The sequence below is a fragment of the Chiloscyllium punctatum genome, chromosome 4, assembly GCF_047496795.1.
Source record: "Chiloscyllium punctatum isolate Juve2018m chromosome 4, sChiPun1.3, whole genome shotgun sequence".
NCBI lineage: Eukaryota > Metazoa > Chordata > Chondrichthyes > Orectolobiformes > Hemiscylliidae > Chiloscyllium > Chiloscyllium punctatum.
The window spans coordinates 35,718,005-35,741,790 of NC_092742.1; the positions used below are offsets into that span (position 1 = coordinate 35,718,005).

The window sequence follows — 23,786 nt, forward strand, 5'->3', positions numbered from 1 at the left end:
GTTCTGAAATAACGAACAGTTTTAAAGAATCCTTTTTAAATTAATGATGCTGCAACGATTATTTCCGATTCCTCTGTTTTCTTTGATTTTTTTTTTAAATGTGATTTTCGGTTTTGTTCTGAAGGACACTATCCTGAATTTTCAGCGGGTTTTTCACTATCGAAACTGACTGTTCTCGGCATGCTTGTTCGATTCCAAAATTTTCAAGCTTTCTTTTGTTTTTGTTTTAAATTGGGGCATTGTAGGAAGGTTCTGAAGGAATGCACCAAGTCCCACTTCATAACGTTATTAAAGAGTTAAACTAAACCCATTCACCAACCAGCAGAGAAAGTAACTCTTCAAATCCAAATCACATAAAAATCTGGATGAAATCCTGCGTGCTCATTAATGGAATCCTGCTGAGGAGCCGCTGTCTTCGGCATTTGCTGTATGTTTATGCACAGATTGTTTACCCTTGACATGCTGCTGATGACACAAACCACCGAACTTAGCAAAGGCTCGGAGAGTAAAACTCACTTAAAGCTCAGCTCCTACGTAATTGTGTTTAGTGTTACCTTCCAAGGCATTGCAGTGAGCAACGAAAATCACTAAGGTTAATTACATTCCAAAAATCGCACAACTCATCTGACAAATTCCCCGCATGGCTGAACACTTTGGCTCGTTGGTTGCTGCCTGAATTTGGGGAGGATGGCTAAACCTTACGTTTCAGGGTTCGTTATAAACAGTTTTCTTGTCACAAGAACTGAGAAATTTGGACCCGCCCAACACAAACGATGGAAAACCTATAAACTATGTGTGTACTTTACATGTGCATATGTGCGTTTGCATATGGGTAGACATTGAGGGAGAACTATACAAACAACCCAACTTGATTTACAAACTTAAGTAAAGTTAAACTGATTTGCAACTACTTCTTTCATTTGAGTGACAATATTGATAGGTGTAGAGTTTTCAGATATCCGAAAAATAACGCATCGTTACGTTTTAAAGTGTTCTATAATAAAATATTTATTTTAATGTTTTGATAAGAACTCGTAACCGTAGACAGAAAAAGGATACTAACAGGGTTCAGTGTATTCTAGTACTTTCCCTGCCAAAAAAAGTGTAAGGAAATTTAATTTCGGTTGATTGACAGTGTCTATGGAAACGGCCAGGTCTTAATCCGTCTGGACCCGCCCTCTGGTGTAGTTTGACCAATCATTCGGGAAGAGAACGACCCGAATCTGCTGCAGACTGGGTCGCCGTCACGTTGAAAACAGACAGAACCATCCCGGGAGATAGCTTTCTGCATGAGGTGTAAAAAACTTGATCGGCAGGATCCAGCCGAAAAGACAATTCTTTGGGGCATTAGGAGCAGAAAGAGGGAAGGGAAGGGAGGGGGGGGGGGGGGAATTAGGAGAGAAAAGAGAAACATGTCTTCCGCTTCAAACGAAATCACGAACACAATTGAGGTAAAAGAAGAAAACGACAGCTTGCAACCAAAGATCAACACACTGGGCTCTGCAGCCACTCTGGAGCCTGAAGTGAGTGCACTTTCTACAAGCCCGGAGATTTCCGAGCAGGTACCCGTGGAACTGTTAACCAACCCCGCCGCGGCGCTGACTTTTTCGCCGGAGCAAGTGGCGTGTGTGTGCGAGGCTTTGCAACAAGGAGGGAACCTGGATCGCTTAGCCCAGTTCTTGTGGTCCCTGCCTCCCAGCGATCTGCTACGTGGCAACGAAAGCATCCTGAAAGCCCGGGCTCTGGTGGCTTTCCACCAGAGTCGCTACAAAGAGCTGTACAGCATTCTGGAGAGTCATAACTTCGACGCGTCCTGCCACACTTCCCTGCAGGATCTATGGTACAAAGCCCGGTACACAGAAGCCGAGAAAGTCCGTGGCCGGCCCCTGGGGGCTGTGGATAAGTACAGGCTGCGCAGGAAATTCCCCTTGCCCAGGACCATATGGGACGGCGAGGAGAGGGTCTACTGCTTCAAGGAGAAATCGCGCAATGCGCTCAAAGAGTTGTACAAACAGAATCGCTACCCATCGCCGGCCGAGAAGCGGAACCTGGCCAAGATCACAGGGCTTTCCCTCACCCAGGTCAGCAACTGGTTCAAAAATAGGCGCCAGCGAGACCGTAATCCATCGGAAAACCAGTCGAAAAGGTGAGGCGCCCAAACTTCCCAAGTCTTCTGTTTCCCGAGGGCGCTTCCTAATGCCACAAAATGGCGCTTATCTAGTCCTTTATTTCCTACTTTAAAGTTGCAGTGGATCATGAGGCATCGTAGAACCTTTTTTTTCCCTTGTTTATGTTCCACCACCACCCCCTCTCTCACCGGGTCAGTGGTCCGTCCGCTGCTGTTTCGGGGGCGGGGGGGGGGGGGGGGGGGGAGGTGGCAGCGGGAGGAGAATCTCTTTTGGGTTGGGGGGTTGTGCAGTTTTGTTTTGAAACGAGATCGAAGGGCAGCAGAACAGTTCTTCTGAGCGTGTATTTTATTTTTTTTTAATTAAAAGAAAATTCCGGCACTTGTGTGTTTGAGGGGAGCGATGCTTTTTTTTCGGGTTTCTTTCAGCTGCTTTGCAGCATGGCCGTATACTCGCTTTGTTTTGAAACTTGAGTCTTTCCCATTCAGCTCGAATTTCAGCGGAGTGCACTTCACCAAAGCAAAGTTTGCTGCTATTCTCTCTCCCAACCCCCTCTTGGCCATATCTCACACGCACACAACAAATGCTTTTGGTGAATTCACTTCAGGTCTAGGATGAGAAAAAGGAATGATTCTTCTTCCTTTTTTTTTCAAAAGAAAATCCTGCGGTGGATTTACTTATTTGTCCTGTGCTATAAAGGGAATTAAATGTTTTGTGTTTAAAGGGGGAGTGCGCACCTGGTGGAGGTAGTGTCGAGCGACAAGCTGGCACTGTATGCATTTCAAATGGTGATGTAAGAAACTGCTGGAGGGCATTTGTAAAGTAAACGACGTGAAGGACGCCTTTGTACTTGGCCAGCGCACCATGCAGTTGTAAAGGAAAAGTCAGATTCCACAAATAGAACCAATGTTTCTGACTCATGGGCCATCCTTGTCTCCTTTTTTAATCATCTTTTTTCGTAAAAATAAAACGAGGCACCTTCAATGCAAAAAAAAACACGCATACAATTTATAAATGCGGCTAATAATGATTTGGTTGCAACTTTTGAGTGTAATCCCTAAAGGTCAGAGGATTCCAGGGAGTTGCACTATTGGGAGTGGGTCCGGTCGAGATGGCGGGAGAAAGACACCCCTGGGGCATACTCAGCGTTTAAGATAATAGAATGTCATTTGCAGTTAAAATTCAAATTGAACGTTCAGACTTTTTGAGGAGGGGGGAGGGTAGCCACTGGATAAAGAAAAACCGAGATCCGACTGTGGCCGGTCACCTTCGAAACTGTATTTTAAAACATGCATTCTATTGACAAAACACAAGTGGTGTGTAACAGCTCAAGAAGACGGCTGCGAATCTGTAATGAACCAGATATTGCTGAAAATGCGAAACACGCGTCTCTACAGAGAAACTATGTACTAACACTCAAAGATATCGCCCCTTAACCCAGGTAAACTTCACACAATAAGGAAGTTTAGTTAATTGCAAGCCCCTGCATCTCTTTAGATTAACGCACAAGATAGATATTTTACGCTGTACAATACAACCACGCATATTAAGTAATACTGCTTCCAACTCTTGGAGAGAAGGGAACAACCAACCAATGGGACAACCTCAAAGTCTAAACATCCCAAGTTTTTTTAAAAAAACTGACTAATGTTTCATCCCAAATAAATTACTGCACTGGATTGAATGTTAAAATAATAGCTAGAGCTTTTTTAAGATAAAGAAACAATTTTTCAATGAATTATTGGATCCATTAAGAAAGTTGAAATAGCTTGTATTTTTGGGAGGTCAAAGTAAGTATTTCTGGGCAAAGCCGAGGAGTTGATTAGGGCTTCTACATGAAGATAACTTTATATATTTTAAATGAGTCTGGCAGTATCAGTGGAGAGAAAGCAGAATTAACAATTTGAGTCCAATGACTCTTCTTCTGACAAACCTGCTGAGTTTTTTCTGTTTTTATTTCTAATTTCCAGTGTCCGCAGTTCTTTGTTTATTTATAAGTGAGTTCATAGCTCCACAAAAGTAGCTGAAAATCTGCATCTGGGAATAGAGAAAACAATCATTTCATTTCCATCTCCAAATTAAATTTTACATTGTAGCAGGAAAAAAAAGTGGGTATACAAATTATTGTAACACTAAATGGCACCTGCAGATTTTGATACAAGATGGATGGTATTCAATGTATAATAGTGTAGCCTTTCGTCCCATGGAGCCTGCATCAGATCTTTCAAAGAGAAGTCAGATTATTCTTAGTCTCCATATCACTATAAATGTTTCCCTCTTTATCCATCCTATTTTGATGGTTACCATTGAATTCATATCCAACAACCTGTTAGGAAGTGCTTTCAAAATTCGACCACTCTTTTTTTAAAAGTGCTTCTGATATTTTGTTGTCAGCCATGTTAAATCAATGCTGTCTGAAAGGCAAATCAGGGCAGGACTTATACACTTAATGGAAAGGTCCTGGGGAGTGTTGCTGAACAAAGAGACCTTGGAGTACAGGTGCATGGTTCCCTGAAAGTGCAGTCACAGGTAGATAGGATAGTGAAGAAGGCATTTAGTTTGCTTTCCTTTATTGGTCAGAGCATTGAGTAAAGGGGTTGGGTGGTTATGTTACAACGGTACAGGACTTTGGTTAGGCCACTTTTGAAATATTGCATGCAGTTCTGGTCTCCCTTGTATAGAAAGAATGTTGTGAAACTTGAAATGGTTCAGAAAAGATTTATAAGGATGTTGCCAGGATTGGAGGTTTGAGCTAAAGGGAGAAACTGAATAGGCTGGGGCTGTTTCTTCTGGAGCATCAGAGGCTTTCCTTTATTGATCAGAGTATTGAGTACAGGAGTTGGGAGGCCATGTACACAACATTGGTTAGGCTGCTGTGGAATATTGCGAGCAGTTCTGGTCTTCCTATCGGAAAGATGTTGTAAAACTTCAAAGGATTCAGAAAAGATTTGCAAGGATGTTGCCATGGTTGGAGGATTTGAGCTACAGGGAGAGGCTGAATAGGCTAGGGCTGTTTTCCCTGGAGCGTCAGAGGCTGAGGGGTGACTTTATAGAGGTTTATAAAATTATGAGGGGCATGGATAGGATAAATAGACAAAATCTTTTCCCTGGGGTGGAGGAGTCCAGAACTAGAGGGCATAGGTTTAGGGTGAGAGGGGAAAGATAAAAGAGACCTAAGGGGCAACGTTTTCACACAGAGGTTGGTATGTGTATGGAATGAGCTGCCAACGGAAGTGGTGGAGGCTGGTACAATTGCAACATTTAAAAGGCATCTGGATTGGTATATGAATCGGAAGGGTTTGGAGGAATACGGGCAGGGTGCTGGCAGGTGGGACTAGATTGGGTTGAGATACCTGGTCGGCATGGACAGGTTGGACTGAAGGGTTTGTTTTGTCTCTATGACTCTATGAGGGCCTAAGATAGTTTACATAGACAAGGTCTTTTCCCTGGGTTGGGGGAGTCTAGAATTAGAGGGCATAGGTTTAGTGTGAGAGGGGAAAGATTTAAAAAGGACCTCCTAAGGGGCAACTTTTTCATGCAGAGGGTGGTGCGTGAATGAAATAAACTGCCAGAGGAAGTGGTGGAGGCTTTTACAATTTAAAAGGCATTTGGATGGGTATATGAATAGGAAGGGCTTTGAGGGATATGGGCCAAATGCTGGCAAAGGAGACTAGATTAATTTAGGATTTAACACAGACGAGTTGGACCAATAGTTCTGTTTCCGTACTGTACATCTCTACAACTCTACAATTTTTCCAGGATATAAATTTCTTATAATGTTTAAAAAAAACTTATGAAATTTCCTCTTAGACTTCTGTGCTGTAAAAACATATCAATATTCCTATAACTCCCCCAACTGTGAAACTATTGTAGTAAATCATTGCTGTACCCTTTCGAAGGACTTCATGTCTTTCTGAAAATGTGATCCTCAAAATTATAGCCTACAGTGTGGCTGGGGCTGAACTTGTGTCTTATGAAGACTGATATGACCTCATTGGCTTTGCACCCTCTGTCTCTATTTATAGAGTTGAAAGTTTCAGTACTGGGAACATATCTATTGCAATTGGAATGTCCAGGCCAGGAAATTCTGTTTTGGGTTGGCAGTGCCGAGGAGCTTGACCAAGTTGATTCCTGGGATGGTGCAGTTGTCGTGTGTGGAGAGATTGAGCAGTATGGGCCAATATTCTCTTCAGGTTAGAAGAATGCGAGGCAATCTCTTAGAAACTTAAAAAACATCATAAGAGACAGATTGTTCCATCCAGTTATGCAGTTTAGAATCAGAGGATACAGTCTCTGAATAAGAGATATTTCTACCTGAGATGAGGTAGAAACTCTTCACTCAAAGAGTAGTGAATCTTTGAAATTCTCTACCCCAGAGCAGTCTGGAAGCTCAGTCGTCGTAATGTTTGTTCAAGAGAGAGAAATTGATAGCTTTCTAGTTGCTAATGACATCAACTGATATGGTATTATGAGGGTAATATAATGTTGAGTTGATGATTAGCCATGATGTAAAAGAGTGGAGCAGGCTGAATGGCTTCTTCTGCCTGTGTTCCACCAACCAGATCAAATGCTGGTCCTGACCCCACACCTTGTTGGGAGCAGCAACCTGACTGCAATTTCTGCTGGATTGGCCAATTAGTGAACAGGTCCTTGAAGCTAGAGGACTAATAGGTCCTCCACCAAGGAGCTGCTCCCTACCAGTACAGATGAAACGAACTGTCCATTCTGAGATGCACTCCCGCCACTTGTAAAGTATTAAAATTCACCACAACTGCTAGACTACCGTTGTGGAGGGGAATACCATGGAGGCCTGCAGGCCAACTGGTAAATTTTAGTCAGCCTGTGATCAATGGCCTTCATTGGTTATTTCAATTAATAGGAGAAAGTGAGGACTGCAGATGCTGGAGATCAGAGCTGAAAATGTGTTGCTGGAAAAGCGCAGCAGGTCAGGCAGCATCCAAGGAGCAGGAGAATTGACGTTTTGGGCATGAGCCCCTCTTCAGGAATGAGGAAAGTGTGTCCAGCAGGCTAAGATAAAAGGTAGGGAGGAGGGACTTGGGGGAGGGGCATTGGAAATGTGATAGGTGGAAGGAGGTCAAGGTGAGGGTGATAGGCTGGAGTGGGGGTGGGGGCGGAGAGGTCAGGAAGATGATTGCAGGTTAGGAAGGCGGTGCTGAGTTCGAGGGATTTGACTGAGACAAGGTGGGGGGAGGGGAAATGAGGAAACTGGAGAAATCTGAGTTCATCCCTTGTGGTTGGAGGGTTCCTAGGCGGAAGATGAGGCGTTCTTCCTCCAACCGTCGTGTTGCTATGGTCTGGCGATGGAGGAGTCCAAGGACCTGCATGTCCTTAGTGGAGTGGGAGGGGGAGTTGAAGTGTTGAGCAATGGGGTGGTTGGGTTGGTTGGTCCGGGTATCCTATGTTTCAGAGAACACCTCTGGGACACCCGGACCAACCAACCCAACCACCCCGTGGCTCAACACTTCAACTCCCCCTACCACTCCACCAAGGACATGCAGGTCCTTGGACTCCTCCATCGCCAGACCATAGCAACACGACAGTTGGAGGAAGAACGCCTCATCTTCCGCCTAGGAACCCTTCAACCACAAGGGATGAACTCAGATTTCTCCAGTTTTCTTATTTCCCCACCCCCCCACCTTGTCTCAGTCAAATCCCTCGAACTCAGCACCGCCTTCCTAACCTGAAATCTTCTTCCTGACCTCTCTGCCCCCACCCCCACTCCGGTTTATCACCCTCACCTTGACCTCCTTCCACCTGTTGGATTTCCAACACCCCTCCTCCCTACCTTTTATCTTAGCCTGCTGGACACACTTTCCTCATCCCTGAAGAAGGGCTCATGCCTGAAACCGATTCTCCTGTTCCTTGGATGCTGCCTGACCTGCTGCGCTTTTCCAGCAACACATTTTCAGCTATTTCAATTAATATGCTATCATGTCTTGTGGACCAGTAATCATTCCTCGGTCAACTTAATCTCCATGAAAATAGCCAAGAATTAGGACCACAGCAGGGAACGATGTGACCAGTTTTGACATTACAAAATTCCACATCAACACAGCTCATTTCCGCTTCCATTTCAGGACCAAAACCCTGCTTCTCGTGTTGGCATTTACTCAGCATTGGGAATCCATTGTGACTGTGGCCTCTGAAAGACAACTCTCTTCTATGCTACTTGTGCTCCCTTTTTCAATGTTGTCTGTTGCTGTGTGAAAAATTGCCTCAAATTTCTGGTTTTACCTCGTGTCCACTGGGAACTGAAATGTCACAAGCATTATGCTACCCCAGGTCAAGTACATTTCATACGGGATTTGTTGAGATGGCATAAAGATGAAAACTTCACCTTATCAGTCTGATCTCGATTAAGTACTGATCCCACACTTGGAGATTGATGCTCAAGCCAATTGGACAGTACACCATCCCTCCTTCCTGAGGACAGCTGCAAGTCTGAACATCACTGTAATAATGTTTCAGTGATTATGGTACCAATTTATACTGATGTTTATTCTGATGTTATGTAGCTGTGTTCAAACAGATGGGCTGAGATAACCTGGACTTTTATGTCATGCAGTTTTGATACAGTATAACCAGTGGATTTTGGTTCAATGTCACTGTTTACATTTAATATCATGCCTTTTAGAGAACTTAAATATTTGATTTATTTCTCTTACTGTTCCTTTCACTTTCCAATATCTGTCAGGTACATCAAACTGAAAGCTGAAAATGTTCTGTGTGTTATTGTGATCGGTTATAATTTTTATGTAATGTATCATTTTTAAAAATCGAACACTTCAACTTAGTCATCCATTTACCAGTTACCAATAAACATATTTTATTGTGCGAGCTCTTTAAGTCATCTTCAGTGCAATATTTTATATTCTGTAACATCTAATGTTATGCTTTTCCCGTTTTTATGAGATCATGAGTGTCAGCCATTCAACCCAACAAGAGTGCAGTTTAATAAAATCATGACTGATGTATCATTTTAACTCTCTTTTCTCACCTGACCCCATTAATACTGAAGGCTTGTTTGTGAATTACGCACATACTACCATTTTTGTTTAATCCAGGATAGTCCTTAGTGGATTAATTCCATGCATTCCTATTACATAAAATTTGATAGTTTTCAAGATGTAAGTTAAACATTATACAGTAATGAGTGTTTTTGCATTTTTAAACTTCTTTCTGCAGTGAGTCAGATGGTAATCACAGCACTGAAGATGAGTCCAGCAAGGGTCAAGAAGACATGTCGCCTCGTCCATTGTCAAATCCATCTGATGGGATGAACCACTCCAACGTCCATAGCCCTCCAGAAGGCATGTTCATGCATCATATCGGGGAGCTGAAGCCCTCCCAGAATTCCTCTGGCATACTACTGAATGGAAATCTTGTAACTACAAATGGCTCTCCTGTGTTTTACAGTGGAAGTTCTTTCATCCAAGGTCCTAATGGAGTCCTTGTTAATGGATTGTCTTTAGGAAATGCCCAGACAATAAGTTTAAGCCCAATAGGAACCACTCCCAGCGTGCTGGTTAATGGTATTTCAAATGGTGAGTCATTAGTTAATTCTGCTGCATCAAATAAGTATTTTAAAAATGTGACTGTTGTGTTTAACTGTGTACCTTTTCAATTCTAATGCATACGTTCCCTTCCCAGGGTCTACTGGTGGCACTGAACTTAAAACTGAAAGTGTACACATGCTTAATTCTGAAGAAGCAGTGTCCTCTGGATCTGCTGAAATTAGTAGAGGCCCAGCCCAAATAAACCAGTATAGCCTTGTGCAGCTGCAAAATACAGAAAATAACATTCATTTGGTAAATGGAAATATTGGGTTACCTCCACTTCAGCTGCCTTCTGTTTCTGCTGCGTCATCACAGGGTGAGTTGCTTTCTGATTTATTTTTGAGAGATTAGCCCAGATATTGGGTAAATTCATTACTTAGTTGATTCATTTATTAATGTTGGATACTCATTCCAAATTAAAAACGTTCAAACATACTGACAGGGTTAAGTTTATTTGTGTTTCACCAAAGAAAAGGTGTAAAAAGAATATATTGGTGTTGCATTTTAGTTTTCATCATAGGTGGAATTGAAGAGTTGACTGTTTAAGACTATACTCATGTTAGGAAGAGCTATGCCTGACAAATGTATGCCTGTTCAGTCCACAATGGCACACCAGCTGCACACAGACATCATGAGCTTACTTAACTGGATTGGTATTTAGCCTGGCAGAGTTGTACATATTGTGAAAATCCCCATTGAATCTTAGAGTAGTTTAGGACCTGTTTTGCAACTTTCTCTCTGACTGTCATTCCCCTACAAAAGAGAAATGCATTTCAAAATTAACCCTTGCAGTGTGAATTCAGCTGCAATAAGAGCAAATGTCTAAAATATGCTAAAGATGCGACAATTGCAATACTTGCTGAGTGACTATCAATTACCATATAAAATCCTCTGCAGAACTAAACTGCCCTGTATGATTTAGCAAGGTGACTGGGTGAAAGTTACAGGTAATTTGCAAGACAACATACCTTTTTGAAAATTGGCTTTATATATCTTTTCAATTTCAGTTGTGAGCTTTAACACCATTTCTTCATCTCTCTCTTTATTAAAGAGTTTTTAATAGTAGGAGATTGCTTATTTGAAAATTGGAATTGCTTTCCCTTGGCAAAACCTTTGGGTAACCTTTCCATGACTATCTTAAGTCCGTTGTGTTCTGCCTTCTGGTAATGTGGAGATAGCAAATAATCAGTAGCTTTTTACAATATAGCACTGCTGCTGATGTCAGCCTTGACTTTAGTATATACTCAGTGATCCACTCAGTGGTGGCAGTTTTGCATAACTTCCTGAGAAGCAGCCATGCTCCCATTTAGCAAATGCAAAAGCAGTGGCTGAATGTAGCCCGTCAGTACAAGCCAACAATGGTGTTTTCATTCAACAGGTTTGGATTCCCCTTTCTCAGTCGACAAAGAAGTACTATTGCCAGAAAATAAATGCAGTAATTTTTAATAAGAGAACACACATGCTTGTAATGTACATTTGCCACACTTTAGTAGATGCCAAAACTGATAATAATTCTGCAGCATTAAGTGTGTCACTTTATGGACGAACTTCACTGAGAGGAATCTCCCTAATAAGAGAAGTGTAAACATTTTATTTCCTAGACTATTTATATCACCTAGCCTACTGCTAGGTTAATGCAATCTTAAAGCATAGAATTAATAATAAGTTTTTTAAAAATACTATTACTGTCCTTGGCAGACTGTCAGTGGTCAACATTAATCAATTTAAATATTTCCCTGCATGTACAATTCACAACCAGATTCAACATAAAGCATGGTTAATTTATTCCTAAATTATTTTAAGATCAGGTTTGTTTCCTGGACTGTACATAAATAATGCATGGGAAACATGAATAAGTTGGTTTACAGGAGCCACTGTAATCAATAAGATTAAGTTAAAGTTCCAGCATCTTTCAATACATATCCACCCTGGATATCCTTAAAATAAGCTGCAAGATCAGTTTTATCAGAGTTAAATTTTGTTTAGCTCTACCTTTATTTCTGTCAGAGATAGAGTACTAAGTTGGAACAGTACAGCCAGTTCTACAGACCAGTATGTCAGAAGACATTCTAGCTCCTGAGGCACGAGACAAGGTATCATCCCTGTTTGGAGTTCATGTTTAGTTCAGTTTTCTATTCCTCCCTTTCTTGTATGTTCTCTTTATTTTATCTTTTCCTCTCTAAGAAAATTTGAGCCTTTGGAAAAAGTGTCAAGGATATTCAAGACCCCATTCCTCTGCGTCCCTGTTGCTGATATCTATCCTTTCATTCAGTCTTGTTTTATTATTTCCTTTCTTGCCTATCCATGCTCCATTTCATTGTTTTCTGCTCTGTCGTTCAGTCCTTTATCTTTGCTGTCTTCCTTATTTCCTTCCTTCTGTCCTTCCTTCTGATACAAGATATTAGGAAAAGGCATTCATTCAATGACCTCTGAACAAAAATCAAATTGGAATTGAGCCATTAACTTTGTTTCTCCTTACATAGTTGCTGTCAGACCTACTGAGCTTTTCAAGCATTGTTGTTTTGATTAGAGATTGGCATTATTTCTGTTTAAAATGTTGCATATTTCAACATACATCCTCAGAGAGGACAGCTAAGTGTAAGGTACTCATTGGGTAAAGTTATCAAAAGATGGATTGTCGTTGGCTTTTTTCTCTTTGCATCCAGTTTTCATTTTGTTTGCAATCCCAGTATTCAATTTGATTTTGTGTTGAACTTTGAACCTAATATTCTGTCCACCCTAAAAAGTGTTTTCTTTCATCTCTAGCATCTGTTGCTTCACCTCTAGTTCATCCCATCTGCTCTCAGATCCTCATCTGGGCATTGATACTTAAGTAGAAAGTGGAGGTACCTCCCATTCTCACTTTCCTGTATAATTTAGTTCATCCAGAAGAATCTGCCTTTATCTGTTCCTGTTAAGACCTATTTCTGTACATGCCTGTCCTTACAGACCTACATGGATATCATTCCCAATACTTCCTTTCTCAGAATTTTCAGTACCCTTCTTTTTTTCAGCTGAGGCTGGGCCATTATCAAGCATTATCCAGTCTTGTTCTCCTCTACCAAAATTGTTCACTACTCCAGGATCATCTTGGCATTGAAGAGATTTCTCTGATTCCATCTCCTTTACCATCCGAGCACTGAAAATCCTCTTGCATGCCTCCTGTAAATGCTATATAAATGTTATGAAAAGTTTTGAGTTTCTTTGGCACCAATCATTTCAACTGGCTCTGCCACATTCCTCCACTCTGTTCCCACTGCCATCCACATCAAGATCTGTTCTCCTCCATCAGGCTCCACACGAGCCCTGAACCACATCCTTCCCTACTTTCTCTTCGGTCTACTGGTTTAGTCCATTAGCTCATCTTGTTCATGAGACCTGCTTCTATGTTAATCTTGATCCTACTAAGCAGCTGACATGACAACTTAACTTTATGGCCACCATGCTAGTTGACAGGTTAGTTAGTTTTGTTATTCAGTGCTGATCAGTTCCTTATCTGATATCATCTTACCTCCATTACTGGTCCTTTCCTAGTGTAAAAATCTCGTTGTCTTCGAAAACAAAGACTCCTTTCCTTGCAAACAAGTGTCTCACTGCCAACCTCAGTTGCCTCATCAAATTGCAATCTTTCAAATCTGTGTCTCTTAGTCATGCAACTCTGCATGTTCGAGCCTTGACAATTGGGTTTTCACCCTTACCATGCATTTAACTTTAATGTTCAAATGCCCATTCATCACCATTCTGAAACCTCTGTCACATTCTTTACATCACTTCCATCATCCAGTTGTATGGGACAGCCATTCCCGGATTCTATTGTCTTTCCAGTTATATCCAGAGAATCTCCTCCAGTGGTTTGTCCCTGCTTTCTGCTTCTACATCATTAGTTTCAGAGTGCCTCAAGGATTTATCATTTGCTGTCTGTTATGCTGCCTTTTGTTGACTTCAACCAAAAGCAATGTGGTTGACTCTTAACCGCCCCCTGAAATGGCCTAGCAAGTCAGTCAGTTGTATCAATCCCTGCGACGTCTCAACAAAGAAAAGAAACTGGACGGACCACCTGGCATCAACGTAGGCACCGGAAATATCAATGACAAAGACATGTTGACTTTGCAGAGTCCTCCTTATGAATATCTTGGGGATGGGGGGAGCTGTCTTACTGACTAGTCAAGCAACAATCTGACGTAGTCATACTCACAAAATCATACCTGACAGATCATGTCACACACACCATAATCACCATTATCCCTGGATATATCCTGTTCACCTGCAGAGGTGGCTACGCAGTGGTATAACGTCGGGAAAGGATAGCCCTGGGAGTCCACAACATTGATGCTGGATCTCATGGCTTCAGGTTAAACACGGGCTAAGAAACCTCCTGCTGATTACTATGTACTACGTCCTCCTTGGTTGATGAATAAGTATTCCTTCATGTTGAAAAACACTTGGAGGAAGCACCGAAGTGGCAAACGTGCAAAATGTACTTTGAGGTGAGATTTCAATGTCTACCATCCAGAGTGGCTCAGCAACAGCACTACCAACCAAGCTGGTTGGGTCCTAAAGGACATAGCTGCTAGACTGGTCTGCACAGGTGGTGAGCAACCAATGAGGGAAAACCGTACTTGACCTCATCCTTACAAATCTGTTAGGTGCAGGTGCATCTACCCATCACAGTATCGTTAAGAGCAACCACCGCACTGTCCTTGTGGAGACAATGTCCTGCCTTCACACTGAGAATGCCCTCTGTCATTTATTGTGGCACTATCGCTGTGCTAAATGGGACAGACTTTGAAAATATCTAGCAACTCAAGACTGTTAATAGCAGCAGAATTGTACTCTCTGCAACCTCATGGTCCAGCATATCTCCCACTCAACCACTGCCATCAAGCTAGAAGATCAACTCTGATTCAGTGCAGTAGGGCATGATAGGAAGCATACCTGAAAATGAGGTGTCAACCTGGTGAAGCTACCAAGCAGGACTACTTGTGTGCCAAGCAACAAGTGGTAAACAGAAGTGAACAATCCCACATGAACAGATCACATCTAAGCTTTGCAGTCCTGCCATACCCAGTCATGAATGGCAGTGGACAATTAAATAATTCACTGGAGGAGGAGGATGCTCCACAAATGATGGAAGAGCTCAACACACCAGTACAAAACAAAATAAAAACAGAAATTGTTGGAGGAACTCAGCAGTTCTGGCAATCACTGGACCCGAAACATTAACTGTACTTTCTGTCCACAGATGCTGAGCTTTTCCAGCAATTTCTGTTTTTGTTATTGTTTCTGATTTCCAGCATCTGTAGTTCTTTGTTTTTTTTAATCAGTGTTAAAGATAAGGCTGTAGCATTTGCAGCCATCTTCATCCGGAAGTCCTGAGTGGATGATTCATCTTGGCCTCTTTCAGTGATCCCCAGCATCACAGATACCAGTCTTCAGCCACTCCATTCACTCCACATGTTATCAAGAAATGGTTCGAGGCCTCATTGCAGGGATGGCTATGGGGCCTGACAACATTCTATCAATAGTACTGAAAATTGGTACTCTAGAATTTGAAGCTTCCATACCCAAGCTCTTCCAGTGTAGTTACAACATTGGCATTTACCCACCAATGTGGAAAATTGTCCAGGTACATCCTCTGCACAAAAAGCAGGACAAATCCAACCCAGACAATTACTGTCCCATCAGTTTACTTTCGATCATCAGTAAAGTGATGGAAGGTGTCATCAACAGTGCTATCAAGCAGTACCTGCTCAGCAATAACCTGCTCAGTGATACTCTGTTTGGGTTCCACCAGGGCCATTCAGCTCCTAACCTCATTACAGTCTTGGTTCAGCATGGACTAAAGAGCTGAATTCCAGAGGTGAGGTGAGAGTAACAGCCCTTGATATGAAGGCTGCGCTCAACTGAGTGTGGTATCAAGAAGCCCTGGCAAAATTAGAGTCAATGTATATTGGGGACGAACTCTCTGCTGGTTAGTGACTTTTCTGGCACATAGAAAAATGGTTGTTGGTGATCAGTTATCTCTGCAGGAGTTCCTCAAGGTAGTTTCCTAGCCCAAACCACCTTCATCTTCTTCCTTAATGATTTTCCCTCTGTTATAAGGTTGGCAGTAGGGATGTCTGCAGATCTTTGCACAATGCTCAGCACCATTCACTACACCATCCACAACAACTGCACCTGGCACTCCAGCTACAAATCTTGACACAAACCTTGACTGTTCACTACTCCTCAGGTACTGAAGCAGCCCATATTCAAATGCAACAAAATCTAGAAAATACCCATTTGCACTGCTCAAATGCAAGACAATAACCAACCCCAATAAGAGACAATCTAACCACCACCCCATGACATTCAAAGATGCTGTCATCACTGAATCCTCCACTATCAACATCCTGGGGATTGACCTGAAACTCACCTGGACTCTCCATGTAATCACTGCCTACAAGAGCAGGTCAGGAGCAAGGAAAACTGCAATGAGTAACTCACTCCCTGACTCCTCTATCCACCAACTACAAGGCACCAGTCAGGAGTGTGATGGAATACTCCCCATGTGCCTGGTTGAATGCATCTCCAACAACATTCAAGAAGCTTGACACCACCCAGGTCAAAGCTGCCCGCTTGATTGGAACCATAACCACAAGCATCCACTCCTTCCACTAACAAGGCATAGTAACAACAGTGTGTACTATCTACAAGGTGCACTGCAGAAATTCAACAAGATCCTTAGACAGCACATTCCAAACCCATGACGACTATCTTCTAGAAGGACAAGGGCAACAGATACATGGGAACACCTCCACCTATAAGTTCCTCTCCAAGATACCCATCATCTTGACTTGGAAATGTATGTTTCTTCATTGTTGCTGGGTCAAAGAATTCCTTCTCTGAGGATATTATAGTACATGTTCTGTGGGTTGATCCACAGTGGTCCAAAAGGCAGCTTGCCACCACTTTCTCAAGATCAACTGCAGACTGACAATAAATGCTCACCAGCCAGTGATGCCCACATCCCACGAGTGAGTTTTAAAAAAAAGACACTTGTGTTGACAACATCAGCTCTGTCATCGCCATGGTTGGGTAGCACAACAGTTAGCACTGCTGCCTCACAGTGCCAGGGATAGATTGGCAGGGGAGATTAGACAACCTTGATAATGCTGTTTAAGTTACTATATTTTTGTGGCGGCATGGTGGCTCAGTGGTTAGCACTGCTGCCTCCCAGCACCAGGGTCCCAGGTTCAATTCCAGCCTTGGGCAACTGTCTGTGCGGAGTTTGCACATTCTCCCCATGTCTGCGTGGGTTTCCTCCGGGTGCTCTGGTTTCCTCCCACAGTCCAAAGATGTACAGGTTAGGTGAATTGGCCGTGCTAAATTGCCCATAGTGTTAGGTACATTAGTCAGAGGGAAATGGGTCTGGGAGGGTTATTCTTCAGAGGTAGATGTGGACTGGTTGGGGCGAAGGGCCTGTTTCCACACTGTAGGGAATCTAATCTAATCAATTACTTCCCCTGACTGCTCCAGTGCTTTTGAGTTGTTGGAGTATATGTTAACAATTGAGGCTGGATTTAGATGTGCCATACGCACAAGTTTGAGATATCAGCAGGGCATGGCGAACAGATTGCAGTAAGTGGTGTGGGATAGCTGGGTATCAGAGACCAGTATGGGTAGTGTTAGAGGTCTGGCTGAGGGAGTCATACTGGGTTGGTGCCTCTGATGGTAAGCATATGCTCCCCACCCACTAAATAATAGTTGCCAGGCTATCTGCTAGGTGTGGGCCATTCCTGCCACAGGCGAAGTCACAATGGAAGGCCATTCAGGCACCATTTGGCTGTTTATTAGCCAATAGGTGGATAGGCAGATAGCTGTCCAACACCATCACCACCACCTTACATGAAATGGGAATGAGGTTGGGGTGACAAGTAGGTAGGGGCTAGGCCACGCTCTGCATTTTATGAGACCCTCTGCCTTCCAACGTATCAACATGAGGCTGGAAGTCTAGCTCCTAGTTATGTATAAGTGCAATTTTATTTATTAATCATTGCATAGATCAATTTTCAGTGTTTTCAGGCCTAAATATGAGATCCATTCTCCTCATTGATTCTTTCTTATTCAACTGACCATCACCTCCATAATCTCACCTTTTTTTAAATTTTGCTGCTCCCCAAACATTCATCCTTGCTTTTACTTAACCTTTGCCTTGATATTTCAAGTTTCTTGGAAGCCAGTTTCTCATCAAATGCTGCCCCCCATCTTAATTCTCATTAAGTCCTGCTCATCCTTCCTTCATTACCATTGATCTATCAACTACAAACAACATGTATTTAACAACAAGTTTCTTTTAAGTCATAGGTTGATGGTTATAAGCCATTCCAATGCACTTTACAGATGCATTATTTTTTTAAAAATGACTGAGACACTCAGAAATATTAAGAAGATGGTAAGTCTTAAAAAAAGTAAGAGTTAGGTTTTAAGGAGAGTCTTGATGGAGAGAAACGAGTTGGAGAGGCGCTCTCAGAGTTTATGGCCTATGAAGCTGAAAGTATGGCCACCAGTTATAGAGAATTAAGGCCAGCCATGCTCAAGAGACCAAAGTTAGTCTGGCTTGTAGGGCTGGAGAACATCACAGAAATGGGAACAGGCAAAATCATGGCGAAATTTGAAAACTATGAAGAGATTTTTAACATTGAGATGTTTTTAATTAGGAATGAAAGGAGCTCAATGAACAGAAGGATGATATGTGAAAAAATAATGGTGAAAGTTAGAACACATTAGAGTTTTTGGATGACCTCAATTTTACTGTGGGTAGGATGTGGGAAGTCAACCATGAGTATGTTGGAATAGTAAAGTCTAAAACTAACACAGGCATTGATGAGGCCTTCAGCAACAGAAGAGCTGAGACTGGAGCTAAGTAGAACATTGCTATGGCAAGTGAAGTAGGCAGTCTTGATGACAACACAAAGTGTGGTTGAATGTCGTCTTGAAGTGAAGGTGTTCAGAAACTTGGTGTCAACTTAGGAAATAGAATAATGCCCATGGCAAAGTTTGCAGCTGAAGACTGGGGTTTTAGTGTTCCAATATACAGTTAGAGGGAATTTCTGATGACCTAACACAATGTCAGATAAATAATCTAACAGTTTAAAGACAGTGGAGATGCCATGAGTGGTGGTAGTGATGTAAAGCTTGGTAAAATTAGGCTTCATGTGGAAACCAGTGTGTTTTCAGATGATGTGGCTGAGGGGCAGTGCGCATATTTGATAAAGCATAGGCCAAGGATAGATTCTTGAAGGTACATCTGAGTTAACTGAGGAACTGGAGGTGTGAATTTAAGGTGCTGCAGGACCAACATGCATGAGAATTTAATTGTGTATAAGTTTGTATTGTTACTTTGGGCAATTTAAATTTTTCACGATGATTCGTAATAGAAAATAAGATTTTTTTTAGACAGTAAGTGGACACTGAATTAAGATTTTATACACACAGATTTCACTTCTATCATTCTGCTATTACCAATGTCTGCATGAATTTATTTTGTTTTCCTCCCTTGCTTCGCTACTATATGAGTTGTACAACTGAACATATATGCAACAGCAATGTGGGATGAAAGTGGATTTTTTCTGTTTTTATATAGGCATCAATTTTGTTTCTGCTACCATACTAATTTAACAGCAATTTGATCCTCAAATTAGAAAAGCACCATTGACAAACAATGAGAACAAGTAATGTCGCTACTAAGTGTAGTGGTTCAAACAAACAGTATCTCTAGAACAGTTGATTAAATATACAAATTAAGTGAACTTCTCATTGGCATAATTTCTACAGATTTATACATAGTTTTCAGCTTGTTATTTTGTGTGCTAATTTATGAAGATATATTATTGATATTTGCTGACTAAACTTTGTTGGCCGATAGTAGAATGATATGTACAATTAAATTTGCACTTCAGTAAAAGTCGTACTATTTTCTGACTAATAGGAAACATTTTGATAACAAACACATCAGATGGAGGAACGTTCCTAAGTGGTACAGCAGCCAGTCTCCAGCAAGGTAAGGTCTTCTTGGCTGCCACACTCCCACCAAATGCAGTAATGTGCACATTACCTAATTCAGGGCAGGCTGTTGCCCCAGTAAAACAGGATGCGTTGGAAGGAGGTCTTGTTTTTTCTCAATTAATGTCAGTGAGTGGAAACAATCATATGAATATTAACACATCTCCTGGGAGCCAACCTGGAAATACCCTACAAACTCAAAGCTCAACGCTGGTGAACACAGGGCTGCCTCAAAATCTGCCTTTGACTTCGTCAAATTTGCTGAACACATCAAGTACTTTGAGCTTCAGCCTCACAGTGAGTTTGCCACTGTCAACTACTGCATCTCTGAATTGTGATCAACAGTTGTCTACTGCTGTCACGAATGCAGTACCTGTAGTGTCGATGGCCAACAGTCAGTATGCTACACTCCAGAACTGTAATCTGCTTACAAGCTCTGGCCAAGAGACTGTAACTGAAACTGGTCTTGATGCTTCTGACACTGAGGTTAAGCCTAGAAATCCTATTACAGAAGAAACACATGAATACAGTAGTGGACATGTGTCTGTACTTCATCCCCCAGTAAAGGAAAACTACTTGGTAGTTCTAGAAAACAAATCTAGCAACCACCTGACAATGATGGACTCTAAATCCAAATATGTGATAAATGATGTGGTTAACAATGTCTGCAAGGAATTAGAAACTGAGGAAAAGGAACTAGCGAAACTTCAAAATGTTCCTATGGATGAAGATCTCAGTGATATATAACTGCCTACAAATATGCAGCAGGCTTTTGAAAATGGGACTGTTTGATATTTTCCGTCCTCTTGTTTAGGTAACCAAAGACTGAAGTGTTTCTATTATCATATTTTATCTACTTCATAATTTAAAGGAAAGAACTGTTAGGAGATGACTGAGGTAGTCAACCATTATCTGTTACACTTTTTTTTACTGGAATCTAGATCCTTAGCCGTAAGTTGGTATTTATTTTTAACACTCCTGGTATAGTCAGTCATAACACATAAATAAGGACTGGTTAGCATCTTAAAGGTATATGTCTGTATTGATGGGCTTTTCTTCCTGTATATGCATGGTTTGATATCAATGTACCATTAGCAAATGTAAGCATTACATTATGATATTTTGGGTACACCAGTCACAAAATGGCCCAGAGGCATATGACCACAAATTTAGTTTTATTGCTTTTATTGAACACTACCCAAAATAACACACACTAATACTTTTCAAATGTAACACTTTATCAAAAGATTTTCCGACTTAGTGAATGCATACTTTCTGGACAGTGTTTTGTATGACCAATAGCTGACAATCAAGATGGAATGTACAGTCCAGGATCATTAGAATTACCATTGGAATGTACAGTGTTTTTAAATGTCCTGAAGTCCAAGTACTGTGAATTATGGCTGGAAGTGTCCCATTCCCTTCCTGTTTCCTACCTGCACAAAATACTAACTTAGGTGGGAATGTGGAAGCAAGAGAATATCTCAATTTGGTACTACTCCACAATATTAGTATAAATAGAGAAACTTTATTTTTTTGATCTTATTGATCTACTACTTTCATGCAGTTAGTTTATTGAAGTGCTTTAATCTTTGCCAGCAATTATGTAAACGGTAGAGAGCTCCTGTGCATTGATTGAGTGCCTTGGCATTTTAGCAGAATCAGAGATGCAAAGTTCAGTATTCACCAGGACAAGTCTTGCCTGTGAGGTTCAACTTCATGAATACCTGTACAGGCAGAAAGCTGATTCAAGTGGTGAAACTAGACTGATAGCTGGCTGATCCAAAGCCATTATCCACAGCCTTTGATATTCCATTTTGTTGCAGTCAGTGGAATTAAATATCAAGCACTGCATATAATGGACGGCCAATCTGTTGCTGCCCATTCCACACCGCTGCCCAAGATTAAATTTTACCCTGTATCACATTTTAAAGTAACAAATGTATCACTTCAGCCTCTGTTGAGTTTCAGTGGAAATCTGTTCTGTGACTATGGTACTCAGCTGCCACCAAAGTTCACTGTTTGCAGTCAGTTCCTACCATCATCAAGATTTAATGGTGGATCTATTTCTGCGTTAGCTGATTTTGTTTTTTAACAGAAGATATATATATATATTAGAAATGATTAGAAGTGTTTCTTTTTCTGGTTACGGTTAATATATGTACAATACTAAACAAGGAACTTAAAATACATTATGCACATTTGGGTTATGATTGATTAATCAAGCATTTGAGATTATGATCATCATCTGTTTGAGCTTCCATGGTTTATGATATCTTTTGCACTCCATAACAAGTGACAAGCTTGAAGCATGCTCCTGAAGGAAACTGTGGTCATCATTACATCAGCAAGATAAATCTAGATATTGCATATGTCACTTCAATTGTTATTTTTTGCATCTTTGACATTGCCTGTCATTGTCATACTGCAAAGCAAAAATAGCAAATAGGAAAAAAAAAATCAATATATTAAATAGAACCATGTTTTGGATATATTCCATGATAGTAACAATTTAATCGTGAGATGATAATGAACAACTTGGGATTTGTTCTTGCATTTTATGATGTCCTTTCAATTGTTTGAAATGGTATTACTTTGCAAACTTACCCACAGACCCTGAATGTAATACATGTTTAATCTTTCCCATCAAAGAAGCATCTTAATTTTAATCAGATTTCATGAAGTAAACAATTTCCATTTAAAATTTATCATGCACATTGCTAAATTCAAGTGTAACTTTTCTTTGAGCCATTTACTGTGCATCCCTATTAGTGTTAAAATATTATAATGTCTGTTAGAATGTACTATAAAATGTCTGTGTCACTGCACATAAGAAACATGTTTCTTATAAAAGTTCAACTTCCCTTGATCTTTTACTATTAGTTTTCAATGCTTAATGTTTGAAGTGTTGAAACTTATCCCCCTCCCCCAACAACCATTTTCCCCTTCTTTGGCTTGTGTGCCTTCCAGGAATCTTTTCCAAAAGTGGAAACAAATGCTGTGTTTTGTGAAATGAAAATTCAGTTACTCTTTTATGTATACATCTTGCATCTGCTTGTGCAAGTTTGCTCATTATCTTAATGTGTCTTCTTGCATTCAGTGCCACTTATGCTTTCAATATATTTTAATCACTGTGAGGCATTTGAAAACTGGTCCAACCCAGTGCAGTTAATAAAAAAAAAAAGCCCTGGTCGTCGACACACGAGAATGAAGTGCAGCCAAGTGCTTATGAAGTGTAGCCAACTATGATCTTTTTCTGGTATGTGAAAGCCTGCCTGTATGTTGAGACAATCCTTCATATTATTTGAATAAGAAGTATTTTTATATGATCATTAAATTCCCCAAATTGAATTATGTCAACAGGAGGTTTGAGTAAAATTTTTAGTGATCCTCGCAACTAAGTTTCTATCATGCAAAAAAATCAAAAGCTTTATCGAAATGTTGGTGGAAATTACTGAAGTTTTTTTTCAACTACTCCCTAAGGAGGGAGCTGAACCGTTATTCAATGTGACACTCTGCGTTAATGTTGGGTTTGTGTGCTCTAATGTTAACCTGGCAGCTGGAAAATAATGTGTCTGATCTGCATAAAATATTGATTACCATTTTTATTTAATTTCTTTGGAATTGCTAAGCTTTGACCTGTGCAAGGTCTAAGGCAGTAAGTGGTGTGTTGTGAATTTTCTACATTCGGTACTTCTAAATGTTTTATGGATAAACTTTTTTTTTGTTGATTCCTAGAAATGGTGTGTTGAGTAGTTATATTACACTGTTCCACCTCCTTATCTGACTGCACAAGAGGAATTTTTTTTCTGTCTCTGTATCAATATGTTAGTAAGAATTGTTCTATAGCTTGCTTTTAAAGGGGTTTTAATATAAAGGGAAGCTTTTATTAGCCAGTGCAAGTTATATGCATTGATTAAAGTCTATTTTACTGTACTGTAGATTTGGCATGAAACTTTATAAACATTTTACATTGATTTTTGAATGTGTCTGTATACATACTGTGTGAGGGATATGGGTAGCGAAAACATCTATACTG

The 23,786-nt window shown here is 40.9% G+C and overlaps 1 protein-coding gene across 1 annotated transcript; it reads left to right on the plus strand.

The window, feature by feature from the left end:
* Nucleotides 1-1,203: 1,203 nt before the first annotated feature.
* Nucleotides 1,204-23,724, plus strand: six4a (SIX homeobox 4a). The gene is made up of 4 exons (XM_072568373.1): nt 1,204-2,146; nt 9,333-9,691; nt 9,798-10,019; nt 19,674-23,724. Exons 1-4 carry the CDS (start codon nt 1,290-1,292, stop codon nt 20,492-20,494), a joined length of 2,259 nt encoding a protein of 752 aa, XP_072424474.1. The 5' UTR covers nt 1,204-1,289; the 3' UTR covers nt 20,495-23,724.
* The last annotated feature ends 62 nt before the right edge of the window (nt 23,725-23,786 follow it).